This window comes from Xiphophorus hellerii, chromosome 2, assembly GCF_003331165.1.
Source record: "Xiphophorus hellerii strain 12219 chromosome 2, Xiphophorus_hellerii-4.1, whole genome shotgun sequence".
Taxonomy (NCBI): domain Eukaryota; kingdom Metazoa; phylum Chordata; class Actinopteri; order Cyprinodontiformes; family Poeciliidae; genus Xiphophorus; species Xiphophorus hellerii.
In genome coordinates, this window is record NC_045673.1 from 13,228,132 (window position 1) to 13,241,996 (window position 13,865).

At 39.7% G+C, this 13,865-nt stretch overlaps 1 protein-coding gene across 1 annotated transcript in view; it reads left to right on the top strand.

Moving 5' to 3' along the window:
* Nucleotides 1–5,925: 5,925 nt before the first annotated feature.
* The window catches only part of LOC116733780 (transcription factor Maf-like), a 48,846-nt gene continuing 40,906 nt past the window's right edge, over nucleotides 5,926–13,865 (top strand). The window contains 3 exon segments of the mRNA XM_032584609.1: nucleotides 5,926–7,354; nucleotides 7,356–7,642; nucleotides 13,693–13,763. Coding sequence (XP_032440500.1) covers nucleotides 6,665–7,354; nucleotides 7,356–7,642; nucleotides 13,693–13,720 — 1,005 coding nt within the window. The 5' untranslated portion in view covers nucleotides 5,926–6,664 and the 3' untranslated portion in view covers nucleotides 13,721–13,763.

Here is a 13,865-nt window from a genome sequence, read left to right on the forward strand (position 1 = left end):
CATGGTGAGGAGGAGGAGCAGCAGAAGGAGGAGGCATGGGAGGATAAAGAGGCAAAAGATCCCGAGTACCTCCTTACTGCAAGATGGTGCAGTTGGACTCTGACTAATGGGGAAACCCTTTATGTATATGAGTCACATTAATAACAGCACAGAGTGGACACCATGGACATTAATAACAGTGTTCAGTTGCAGAGAGCACATAGCACACTACATACACCGACTACATCAATAACAACTCATAACTTCCAACTCCAGCATGAATCATTATGCCACATGGACACAAACACAGCGTTTGTGCATGCTCCTAAAAATAGGAAATGACAGTCATTAGCCAAGAATTGTAAGAATTGCTCATATGTGTCTGTCTGTATATGCTAGACTATCATACAGCTTTAGCTTTGGGGAGAAATCTTATTTTTATTGCATTGACAGTGTTGAATTCTTCCACAGACTCCTCTACATGCTGGGTGATGCACGTTGGGATAGTTAATGAAACCAATAACGTAGCGGTATGTGTTTAATGAAAGAAAATGGGTTCAGGTATTGAACATTCACACCTAATTTTACTGTATTTGGGTGTTAACATGATTAAATAGACAATTAAGAAGTGTCACATCCACTGAGATCACAGAATGATTTCTACAACCATTTTTCAGTCGTGTTTATGTTTCCCCATGTCTATGAATGGAAGAACATTACTGGTTGTAATGTTCATCTGCTACGAAAGACTCAGATTGACAATCTAAATGAAGATTGTCATTCAGTTCAAACCTTGTGTTTTTAATATTTTATTTTAAATCATTTTGACTTTGGGTTTGTTTTTAAGTGTGGTATCTTGAAATTGTATTATTCTCAAACAGAGCAAAGTTAGAGAAGACTGAACAATAGATGGAGCTGCTGTTCATTCAAGATGTTTCTGAGTTTACCTGGTGAGTGTGTGTTTCTGTGTGATCACTCTTTTTAAAACCTACTTCCACTCTTTCAACCACGTTTCCACAAATATTCTTTAGACCACCGAAACAAAACCCAGATCTGATCTGCTACTTTTTCTCTGAGTAGGTGGAAGGAATGAGAGACTGAAAAACTCTGGCACAGAATATAGCGGAAATAGGCCTATTTAGCCAAAAACAGCACTTTCAAAAGATGCTGAAGTCGTTTTGTAACGTCTCCAATTGTTATGTGATTCTACATCCATTTTACTTCCTGCAATAAAACTCTGACAAATACAGGTACAGTGCTGTTCTGTGCTTCTTTCTTCATAATAGCTTCTCACGGTTCCTCATTCCATTACCAAAGATACAACAGTTAGTTAAGACCCCACGAAACATTTCATTTTCTCTCTTTCTAATTAAATGTGTCTCAGATGAGCCCACTGAGCCCACTCGCCTGGTTGTTCTCCATTTGGAGTGCCACCAGAGTTTAATATATGGCATTAAATAGGGATTGAGAATGAAAATGAAGCCCACCTCCCATTGGGAATGTAATGGATGATTATGAGGCATAATCTTAGTAATACAGAAATCCTTTAGTTCCTGTCATTTTATTTAAATTGCTCCCTGTTAAACACGGTCATACTTTTAGCTATTTTTGGCAAGCTTCAGATTTTTAGTAGTCTAGTCTAGATTTAAAATGGAAATCTTGCAAATGTGTAAAATAATCATACTTTCTTTTACATTACAAATATATTCCATATGACACAGTGTTTATACAACTTTTCACTTACACAAAATGGCATTTTGGTTCAAAACACAACAATTCCCTCCAACAAACGGACAGAGATGAACAATCTTCCGGTGGAATAAACAACAGGTCTATGTGAATGCAAATTCATTGGAACCTGAGGAGCAAGTAAAAGGTTAACAAGCTGAAAATAAATGTATTGCATGTTGCAAGATGCTCATAACAATGATATTCTTTTAATAGATGCAACAATTAGTAAAGTCACTGCACCAGTAAATCAAAAGGATGTTGTAAAGCACTGGTGATTTGTTTCCAGTGTCCTCCTGGGGTTAAATGGCAAAAGGTCACAAACCAGCTCATTTCAAACATGCTGTTGCTGGGCTTTAAATATACTCCTAACAGTGTGCATTTAATGCAGCAACCCTGGTATTTATAACACAAAAGATAAGAGGATCCATTTAAAGCAGTGTAATCTCCCAGTGGGGAGAATTCTGATTTAAAGAAAGCTTTTGAATTGGCTTTTATCTGTATTAATTTCTTGGAGAAACAGCCTGCGATTGTGCAGCTCTCTATGCATTTATGTAACTTAAGGTACTTAACTATGCCTCCATAATAACTCCAAATACTCTTAGTTCTCATCTGTGCAAACATTGTTTAAGTGGACCTCCTTCTGCAGCAAGATCATGCTAAGTGCACCCTGGTACACACAAATATATATGCTCAATACAATAAAGACAACAGTAAACTTAAAGGCAGCCTGCCTGCATGAAACTCCAATGGGAGACAGAATGAGCTGTATACAGGACTATTAGGCCATAGTAACAGAGTTGATGCATTGGCTCTATACTCCGCTTGTTAACCCAGGAGACTCCAAGCAGATAAATCCCGGTTTAGGAGATCTGGCAACCTCAGAGCTCACGCAGCAGGTAGCATCCACTGTTGTATGACCTAATACTGTATATATAAACATGCTAATCAGGACCAGCCCAACTCATAAGTGGGCAAAGCAGCTGCTGTGGCACTGAAACCAACATGGGTCCCGCAAAAGTAAGAATTCTCTCACAGGTCTGATTCAGACATGATGTGTTTTTTGTTTGTTTGTTTGTTTTACCTTTGCTTTGTTTTGTTTTTTTCATAAGAGAGACTTCAGTTGTTTTGAATATAAAGCTTGTGATTCTTGATTTTTGAATTTTTCTGTTTAAATTAATGTTGTCTGGTTGTATTAAAAAAAATCAGTGTATTTTTGATTTGCTTGTTTGACAGGGCTGCTATTTCTAATCTCCACCATTCCTCATTCTATAATCAACAGAGGCAGAAGTCAGAACATAGCACCTATGTTGTTGGGTGGGATATATTAGGCAGCAAAGTTTTTATACACTAAGTTGATCTGAAGCAGGCAGAATGGGCAGATGTAAAGATTTAGGCTAGTTTGACAAGAGCTAAACTATGATTGCAAGACCAGAGCATCTCAAAAACTGCATATCTGGTGAGGTTTCCTGGTCTGCAGTGGTCTGTAACTGTCAGATGTGGCCCCAGAAAGAAGAAGTGGTTAACCATCATGGCAGGCCTCCAAAATGTATTGATGAACATGGAGAGCAAAAGCTGGCACACATGATCCAGTCCAACATCGTCACTGCTGTTAAAATTCCTGAAGAAGTTCATCTTGCTACTGACAGAAAGGTTTCAGAATACACAGTACAATACAATTTCCTGAAAATACATTTGTAGCATTGGTATGTTAAGTCTAAACAATGAACGTCATAAATGGGGATAACACCTTTTTGTGTGTGAGGCTGATATTACTTTCTTGCAGTAAACGTTGGTAATGTTTATGCTAGATACATATTACATAGGATTTGAACATGGATGATATAAAAATAATATTACATTAACTGCCATGCCTAATGGTAGTTAGAAGGTCCCTAAATAAAACTCTTTTTAGGGCCCAATATATCCTTAGGGAGAGTTTTACAATGATGAGGCTCAGTAAAATTTCCTCAAGAATTTGATCACCCATAACCTTATTTTAGCCAAGCCTGTCACTTGTATTAAGTAAAACTAACTGACATCTTCTTCAGGCTCAAAGGCTTGAACTGTAAAAATGAAAAGCAATGGCTTTCAGCAATAAAACTATAACCAAAGACAATAGTCAGAATTACACTTTTTGGCTTATCTAAAGTCATACCAAACTTTATAGAAATATGTTATAAGACCGACGTTTACATAAACATCGTTACAGCAGAGTTCTGTCTTTTTACTTGTGTTTGGGCAGAAGAGACTAAAGATCCAGTCAGTATTAAAACATAGAGTCTCACAAATTTCTGTCAAAACAGCAGAAATAAAGTCACTTCAGAATCATGAGAAGTTTGTATCACTCACAGATTTTGAATAATTAAAACATGCACAGCATTTCTGAAAGAGTAAATAAACTATTCAGAAGCAGAATTTAAATGTGAACAAATCATTTTGTTCACATTTAATAGGGAAGTGTTATGTAAAATTGACTTTTTTGAGCTTTATGTTATGTTATGGCATTATCCCCTCACCATAAACACGCCTGGAGTGTTGCCTTGATTCTTTCATAAATGTTTGATAAATCATTGGCAGCTAGTTTGGGGTGCCTAAATGCTTCCTTGCACAAAACTATTCCTATAAAGCTCCTCCTTGGAGCTGCAGGGTCCATTCGAGCCTCTGCCTTTCAAAGCATGCCTCCACCAAACTTTCTCCATTAAACTCCATCTGACTAGTGGCAGCAGTATTTATCAGACTCCAGTCAGACTCAAGTTGTCAATCATGAGGCAGAGCACACCCCGGACAGGTCACCATTCCATCAAGGAGGAACAAAGATACAAACAGGAAAAACTCGGAATATTCTGGTAAAGAATGTTCAGCACTCTCCATTTACAAATCTCTATCCTATACCTGCAATTTTCTGCAATATAGTTTTACTACAGTGATCTGGTTTGGCCCTGGTTCCTGCACTTTAAATAGCAGAGGTAAAAGTATACATAGATAGCTACCTTGAAAGTTTCCTGGAGTGGAAATGCACATGTTCTTCTCTTTTTATTTGCTTCCTGTAATAGTATTTGCAGAATAAAATGTCAAAACCGTCATAATTTCATAATCAGAAAACACTGAAGCAATGGTGTTAAAAGGTTCAATTATTCAAACTATGCGAAAAGCATGACGATCATGAAAATAGATTGCTCTGTTAGCCTTAGATTCACATTCAATTCCTTAAAGTTACTGCCAGTCAGCAACAATGCGCAGCAGCATCAGATGAGACATTATGTCTGGCTAATATTTATTCAAAGGCATCTGAGGGGCTTCTTCTGTTTGTGTGTTTCTAATGAATAAAACACGATGTTTATACTTCCTGTTTAACATTAAGTCCCCATGAACAGTCACAGGGACCAGGAGAATATTTACTTGTGTTTAGGACACCAGGGAGTTGGATTATCTGCTGGCGGCTTTGTAGTTTTCTGAAGCTTCCCCCTGTGTGACATGATCCAGAGAGAGCACTCTTATTTACTCTCAGGCCCTGTGTGTACAGCCCTGCTTACTGTTTGTTCCTATGTGCCACTACTCCTAAGGAGTATGCTCCAGTAGAGACAGATACAGAAAAGAGACACACTAAGTCTGTGATCATAATGTGGGATTGGGACGATGGAGTCCAGGAGGACAGACGTGAAGATGTTGTCAGAACAGACTGTTCTGTAAGAGAGATGGGTTTTTATATTGACGCGGGAGACATTGAGTGTGGAAGTGGGCTTGCAGTACCTCGCAAGGTAAATGATCATTTCTACCGAAAGGTGGCGACATTGGGTTTTCAAATCGCGCAATTGAATCGGAGCAAACCCCTTTCTTTGCTGTTTTCCACTCACTTCACATTATTACACTATCTGTTGCCGTTTGTCTTTTTTTTTTCTAGTTAAATAAACAATGTATCTGCCGTTTGAAGAGACAGACGAGAAAAACAACCTATTACAACTTATGATATTTTGAATTACACAAAAGTTCAGTTTTAGAGATGGTTTGTGATTGACTTACTAATTAACAAGTTGGTTATAAAATGAATAAAATACGTGTAAAACTGCATCATGCAAACTATGTAAAAATAAACGAGTTAATACAGTCTGGCTTCTCAGAATGCTCTAGTAAAAATAACCTTTATTTCTGATGCATTTTAATTCTGTTATGTTCAATATCATGTGTTGCAATGTAAAGAAGTACTTTGAGGAGCTAAGATGAATGCATCCCAATTTTTAAAACTTACATAATCATATTAATAATTGTTCTAGTTTTATTTCATTTTCAGTTCAAAATGACAAAAAAAAAAGATAACTGTTACTTTTTTGAAATCATCCCATTGATAAACTCGGACAGTAAAAAAGAAAAAGAAAAAAAAACCTTAACTTTTTCTTCTATTATGCTAATTATGTTCATGGACTGGCGTGCTCATTGGCTGGGTCTCAGTCAATTTCATATTTCAGTCCTGACGTCAGGACGCCTATAAAACTAAGCAATGGTTTTTAACTCGTCGGCTGACTGATCTCTTTGAAAAAAAATCTATCAATCCTAGGGTGGAGTGTTTTTTTTTCCTCCCATTCTCTACTAGGCAACTATTTGGCCGGAACACATACGTGAACCTCCTCAAATTGGCGCACTAATCCTAAAAGGAGCCATGAAGTGTTAAACGGTAGAAACAGAGAGAGCGGCGCTCAGACACCCGCACGCTGGGAGAGAGGGAGGAAACAGCGCTGCTCCAATGCGTCTGTGCAACACAGACTGAAGAGAGAGAGAAAAAAAACTTATCGACTCACAAAACCAGAACCTGCGCTGCGCAATTAGTGCGAGAGAACTCACTTTTCCTTCTGTTTTGAAGAAAATAAATAAAGAAATCAAGCTGGCTCAGTGCGTGTCTCAGCAGCCTACTTTGACAGGTGCTCCTCACCCCCTTTGGAGGACTGTCAACAGCAAGAGGATGGCATCAGAGCTGGCAATGAGCAACTCCGACCTGCCCACCAGTCCCCTGGCCATGGAATATGTTAATGACTTCGATCTGATGAAGTTTGAAGTGAAAAAGGAGCCGGTGGAGCCCGATCGCAGCATCAACCAGTGCAGCCGCCTGGTCGCCGGGGGATCCCTATCTTCCACCCCGATGAGCACGCCTTGCAGCTCGGTTCCCCCCTCTCCAAGCTTCTCGGCGCCCAGTCCGGGATCAGGGAGCGAACAGAAGACGCACTTGGAGGATTTCTACTGGATGACCGGGTACCAGCAGCAGCTGAACCCCGAGGCTCTGGGCTTTAGCCCAGAGGACGCCGTAGAGGCGCTGATCAGCAGCAGTCACCAGCTCCAAACCTTCGACGGCTATGCCAGAGGGCAGCAGTTCGGCGGAGCAGCCGGGGCAGGAGGCGCCATGGCCGGGGAGGAGATGGGATCAGCGGCCGCCGTGGTGTCCGCGGTCATCGCCGCTGCCGCGGCCCAGAACGGGACTCCCCACCACCACCACCATCACCACCACCACCACCACACAGGGGCACACCATCCCTCCTCCGGGTCCCAGTCCGGCGGCGGCGCGGGGGGCAACCACCAGCACCTGCGCCTGGAGGAGCGCTTCTCGGACGAGCAGCTGGTCACTATGTCGGTGCGGGAACTGAACCGGCAGCTCCGAGGGGGTCAGCAAGGAAGAGGTGATCCGTCTGAAACAGAAGAGGAGGACACTAAAGAACAGAGGCTATGCGCAGTCCTGTCGGTACAAGCGCGTCCAGCAGCGGCACGTCCTGGAGGGGGAGAAGACGCAGCTCATGCAGCAGGTGGACCACCTCAAGCAGGAGATCTCCCGGCTGGCCAGGGAGAGGGACGCCTACAAGGAGAAATACGAGAAGCTGATCAGCACCGGCTTCAGAGAAAACGGAGGCTCCAGCAGTGACAACAACCCTTCATCTCCGGAGTTTTTCATGTGAGTGTCGGCGCTGAAAAAGTTTGTAATACGCGAACTTCACACTGAAACAGAAAGAAAACTTTTAGTTTGCGCGAAACTGAAAAGACGGTTGAGTGTGGATTTGATCAAAGCTGTTTGTTAAATCTGCTTTAGTTTAAGGCAAATATTAATAAAAAAAAATCCTGTCATTTCAACTTCATTTACATGTCAAAGCGAGGATTTTATTTGATTTTTATTTAATCATCTTTAAACGTGATCATAAATAAACAGTTTCGACACATTTTCAAGAATTCAAGTCCGCTTCTTAATGTTTCTTTACAGACATTTTGCGCAGAGGAGCTAGCTGCCCAGCGCCTCTTTCTGCGCCTCTTCTTTTACCCGAATTTGTTGATTGGGGGGGGGGAAAAATCCCAGGCTCGGTAGCTTCATTTTATGTTTATTTTAAATGTATTTAAACATAAATGATCTCATTGTCACGTCATTCATTTGAACTGTATTGTGGAAAATATCCAAACTCTGTCATATCAGAAGTTTGGAGATTGTGGTGAGAAAGTGAAACCATGCATGCTGGTCATGTTCGGATGCTGTTTTAATTGTTCTTTTTTATGTTTTTCTTTTTGTTTTGTGAAGTTGTGTGTATTTGTTGCATTGCTCAGAACCATTGCTTAATATTTAAAGTTGTATGCGGCCAAGACTTTGGCTTCTGTCGGAGCCACATGGGGAATATGACTGTAAAGCAACTTTGTACTCAGTATTGATTTATACTAAAGGCCCAACAGAAAACACAGAGGGTGATTTCACAGAATATTCTTCCATGATTAACAAGCAGGTACAAAGGATTAATCAACAGGTGGGACTGATGATAAAATACTAAAATGGGAAATATAAAAGTCGCTTCAATTAGACAAAAAGAACAGTTAATTTGTTGCAACAAAATAATTGTGTTTGCTTTTTATTAATCAAAAATATTGAATAATATTCAAAACACTGCGGGTGTTTTTAATTAAACAAACCGAAATGTTTTAAAGTCAACGTGCGGAATCCACTCATTTATCATTCATCAATAAACCTTCATGAATGGAAAACTAATTAATTCTCCTGATCATCTTTTTATTTGTTCTGTTCAGTTTTCTTATCTGTCTCAGTGTTTTCAAAGGCGCATCACACACAGACACACACACACCGCATTTTTGTTTCAGTTTCTGACTGAAGGTGAAACGTAACTAGAGATAAAAAGGAAAGTTCAGATGCCACTAAGTGGTTAAATGATTTGTTTCTACGCATGTAAATCATGATGAAGAACTAATGCAAATGTTGAACGCATGGTGCGTAAAATGACAGCTCCGGGATAAACTCCTGCTTAAGCATCAAGCTGCAGATGATGAAGTCATTTATTTTAATTTACATACATTTTATAATCCAAATAAATTGTTACTAAAAGGCTTTGTTCCAGTGGAGAAATTTATATATTTTTTCCTTTCACAATAAATCAAATGAAAAATAAAATTGACGGCCTAAACCTGTTGCTCAAAACCAGAAAAAGAAAAATCCCTTAAATAAAAAAAATTAAGCCGCAAACATAAAATATATATATAAAAAAGAAATCATTTTGTCGGATATCCATGCTCCAGGGTTTCAGATGAAGGCAACGTTAATGATTGATTTTAGAGTAAACTCTTACTTTTTCCTGCTCCACTAGTTGAATACAGTTTTTATGGAGTCCTTCTTTTTAGACTGACATCACGCGAAGCTGTTAGTGACGATAAAGCTTTTTGTGTAGATGAAAGAAAACGTATTTTTTATAAAACCGAATATATATATTCTTTTTACATTTAAAAAAAGTAAATCCGAGACGTTGCAAATTAAAACTACGCTAAGTCTTTTTGACAAAGTTATGCGCAATACTTAATATTTCCGGCACTCCAGTGTAACTAGTACAATGTAGCAACCACTATATAAACTCTATAAACTATATAAACTCTTCCCAAAACTTTTTTTTTCTGCCATTTTGGCCAGTAGAAATGCTGAATAAAATTTAAAAAGCAGGTGGCGGTCGCAGGGATTAGGATTTTCAGCAGCGGACAGGTTTCTGAATTCAGCTTCATGCAGAGGGTTTCAGTTCTGTTCCGTTTTAAAGAGCAGCAGTGTTAAGATCAGGACTGAACGGGCTCTGAACTGTGGTGATGTGCAAAACCAACCCATTCTGTTTCAAACCGTTGTGGTTATGATAAGCATGTGTACAGTATGTCTGTGTAGAGGAGAGAAACTGTCTGATCTCTCCCTGTAGAACCAATTACCTCAATTATAAAAAACAAAATAAATCACACAAATATTAGGACAGAGTTTGCTTGGGAATCTCAGGACAACTAAACGTAAACTACAGGCCATCCTGACCATTCCTTGTGTGTTTCATCTCTGCATCACTGCCTCCCATGAAAGCCCAAACTGATGAAGAATCCTCTCCTACCTGCAGGAATATTTGTCTGTGATTTAAAAAAGGGAGTGAGAGACAACAGAAATGTTGGCTGCCATCCTGCTTCCTTTCAAATGATAAACGATCAGAGATGCACACTAGCTGAGAGGAGAGGGCCTTTTAGTGAGCGTGTCCACTAATTTATGGTCCCCCTATCTGATTAGGTCAATATAGTGAGCTATTTAATTACATTTGTGTTATAACCCCTGGAACTGCACGGAGACACTGTGAGTCTTTCATGTCACCTTTCCTTCTGAGATGGCGACAGGATCAGTTCAGTTATTCACGAATGTCTAGTTTGAGCTTCTCATGTGGACAACAGGAGATCTGCTGTACAGTTGTTTTGCATAGGTGAAGATTTGCTGATCATTGCAAGCTGCTGTGGAAATTCTGTAAGATGTGTTGTTTGGGGTTTTTTTTTTATTGCTGCTGACTTTGACCTCTAGTCACACCAAGGGCCAGGAAAGCTCAGTAGCACTGATTTCACTTCCTGTAACTGAAAGAGGGCAGGAGGCACAGGAAGCAAACATTTCAGAGCTTCCTCTGCCGCGTCCTCCTTTCGCTGCCTTCTAGTTCACGGAAAAGCATGCACATGCAAAGCACAGACATGGTGCATTATTAATCCCATCATTATGAACTGTAATTCTATTCTCAGGCTTGGTATATTGACTTCTGCGCTGTGATCATTTGCAGTCTGTCCAATGATTAGGTTATTAAAGATAATGTAGTTGTCTGCTGTCACAATATTGGTCTCTTCTCTTTCAGGTCAACTATGGGAAATCACTTTGAAATTTATCAGTATTGACATTTGAATCATCATCATGTGCTTTGCTTTAATGTCTCAGAATTAGTAGGACAAAGGATGTGATGGTCTGTTGAGTGTCTGTTTGTGTGCGGGGGTTCAGTAGCCAGCGAGCAAGGTCTGATGTGTGACCTTGTGGTGGAGGGGTGTCCATGTGCTTTAGCTTAAGCGTATTAAATCTGACGGAACGGGTCAGTTTATCATGACGCCGAGGAATTTTCTAGCTTTTTCCTACCATCTTTGAACAATTTTCATCTAAACTCAAAAGCAGGTACCTGTTCATTTTTCCTTTAGCAGAATAAAAACGATTCAACCTGAAAAAAAAAAACAACTGCTTTTAATGGCAAAAGATTCACCACAGATTTAACTCCAGGTTCCTGACTTTAAATTTAAAAAGATTTTACGTCAACGTGAAAATACACTTTGCAGCAGTAGGAGTCACAAAGCGATATTTATTGAATTTCTGTTCCCTGATTCCAACCCCCCGCCCCCTGACAATAACCACCAAACCCAAAGGGTTAAAAACAAATTCGCATTCAAAAGAGGAAACGTTTTCAATCTTTTCCACTCAATCTGCATCTGCATCACTCCATGCGATAAACATTTACATTTAAAGTGATTTAAATCAGCTGCATTCATGTTCCTCTGTGCTCCGTCTATCATCCAGCTCTGTCAGAGGCAGAGCTGCTCCCTCCTCTCGCCCTCTCGTTGTGTCCTGAGTTATGTCATTTATTTGAAACCTCAATAATTTACCTCTTCCCCATCCTATCGCAACTGTGCATGTGCAAAGAATGCTACAGCTGTAAACATGGCTTTCTTCTTGCCTGTAGATGCTTGTGTGATATTTGTTTTCCTTGCGAGCAGAAAGCATTGTGAGGGAAATTTAATTGTCTGGGTCTGGATTTGTAGTTCTATGCAGAAAGATTTGCATTTTTGTGTGCAAGAAACTGTGATTGGAATGCACAGCTGGAGAGCAAGAGCAATGATTTGGGTAAATAAAATCAGAGTAGTTTAAGTTTCAGAGCACAGAGGCTGTGGAAAGTTCTGGAGATGTGGAAAGCATGGTCGGCATGCACGAGTTTATGTCATGCAGGGTGGAGCTGGAGCCAAGCCCGACCCTTGTGTATTTTACCTGCATCTCAATGAAGCGAGGGGTGATTTACCCTTCCTCTGCAGGCAGCCTCTCCCTTGGCCAGTCAAACAGACATTGATCTCTTTCTCAGGCAAGGTGACCCACCGCGTTGTTCAGCCACTTCCAGAGTCTCGCCTCTCCCTTTCATTTGTACCTGGGAAAGGCCTTGACCCCAAACAAGGCTGCCATGTCCAAGCCATCTGCACGTGGGCCTCTGCTATGTGAGCGTGTGGCTGTTTGAGTTAGGAAAAGCGGGCACACAAAGTGGAAATGTGTGCACACACTTGCTTTCTAAAGGCACCCATATTTAGACTTGCAGTTCTCAGGCCACTTTATTTGTTAATAGGTTAAATTATCTGGGTTTGCTTTGCAAACCCAAAGTTAGTGTTATGGGAGTCAGTCAGGTGGAGGATTTGGTGAGTTTCTAACTGATAGCCCTTCCCTGTGTTGCAGATCAGAGACTGGGAACTCGTCTGCAGCTCCATGGGTCAGAGTCCATCTGACGGCTGTATGAATCGGATTACAGAGAAATAAATGGCTTTCTTTGTTGCTTAAAGATGGATAGAGGGGAGTTAATAGTCTTCAGCACTTAATTGCTTCAATTCTCAGACCAAGAAAAAAAAAACATTAAAAAAATTATGAGATTTATGAACTTTCTCTATCGACAATCATCTCTGATGCAGCAAATTTAAAATACAAAGATTATTAGTAAATACATTACTATGTCATAAATAGATTATTTGTAAATAATGCATTAAAACTGTGACTGTTGCTCGTATGGGTTCAAATCTTTCAAATACTTCAACATGTAGTTTGATATGAAGTTTTGAATTTTAAGATGAATTCACTTTATGCTAAATATAAATGTGTGTAAGTGTCCCTGTGTGTTTGAATACATCATGTCATTTTTGAAACTGAGGGGGGAGAAGAAGAAACTTAAGAATCCTATTTGCATCTAAATTGTTCCCAGATTTGCAGATTTTTAATACACATTCTGGTTTGTGCATTTTTCATCACCTAATTAAAAATGAAACTGTTGCCATAAACAAACATATATGTGGACATTTATTTTCAGTTAATATTGTTTTACATGTACATCCAGCTTTTGTATAAAGACCGAGATCTGTAGGCAGGGGCAGTTTGTCGGTCCATCACAGGACAGGTCACCATGCACACACACACACACACACGCACACACACACACACGAACCCCCACATACCGAGGGGCATTTGGAAGAACACAGGGAGAACATGTAAACTCCCTGTAGAAAAGAGTTCAGGCCAAGATTGATGCATCTTGCAATGCAACAATGCTAAACACTGCACCGCACTGAGCGGAAATATATGCACAGATTTAGAAACTGTTTGAAATTTCCTTATGAAATGTATTTATGAAATATCCTTAGGAAGTCATTACCTTGCAGCTGTGTAGAACTTTACACCTCTTTATATTATCAGCTTAAGTTAGTTTGAAAATAAATGGTTTTTTTTGGATTCTTTAATATCTCATTGCTATGACACTAAACTTTCTGCAGTATTTGTTTTGTACATTTTTTTAAATTAAACTTCCCCACATTAATGTTAAATCTGATGGTTAAAGCTGAATTTCACTAATGTGTCCTTCCCTCCTTAAACTAATTCTTATTTCGTTCTTTTTTTAGGACGTCGAGAAAATTCCTCCATCTGTGATAGAGAGCTGTGCTTTCTTGGCCCCACCAGCCTGGAGACTGCGGTAACGCATCCCTTTTTTTTTTTTGTATTTTACAAAAAGTGTGTCTTTTGTAGAAAGTATTCTTCCCTATGTGGTACTTTAAACGGGAGAAAATTAAAAAGA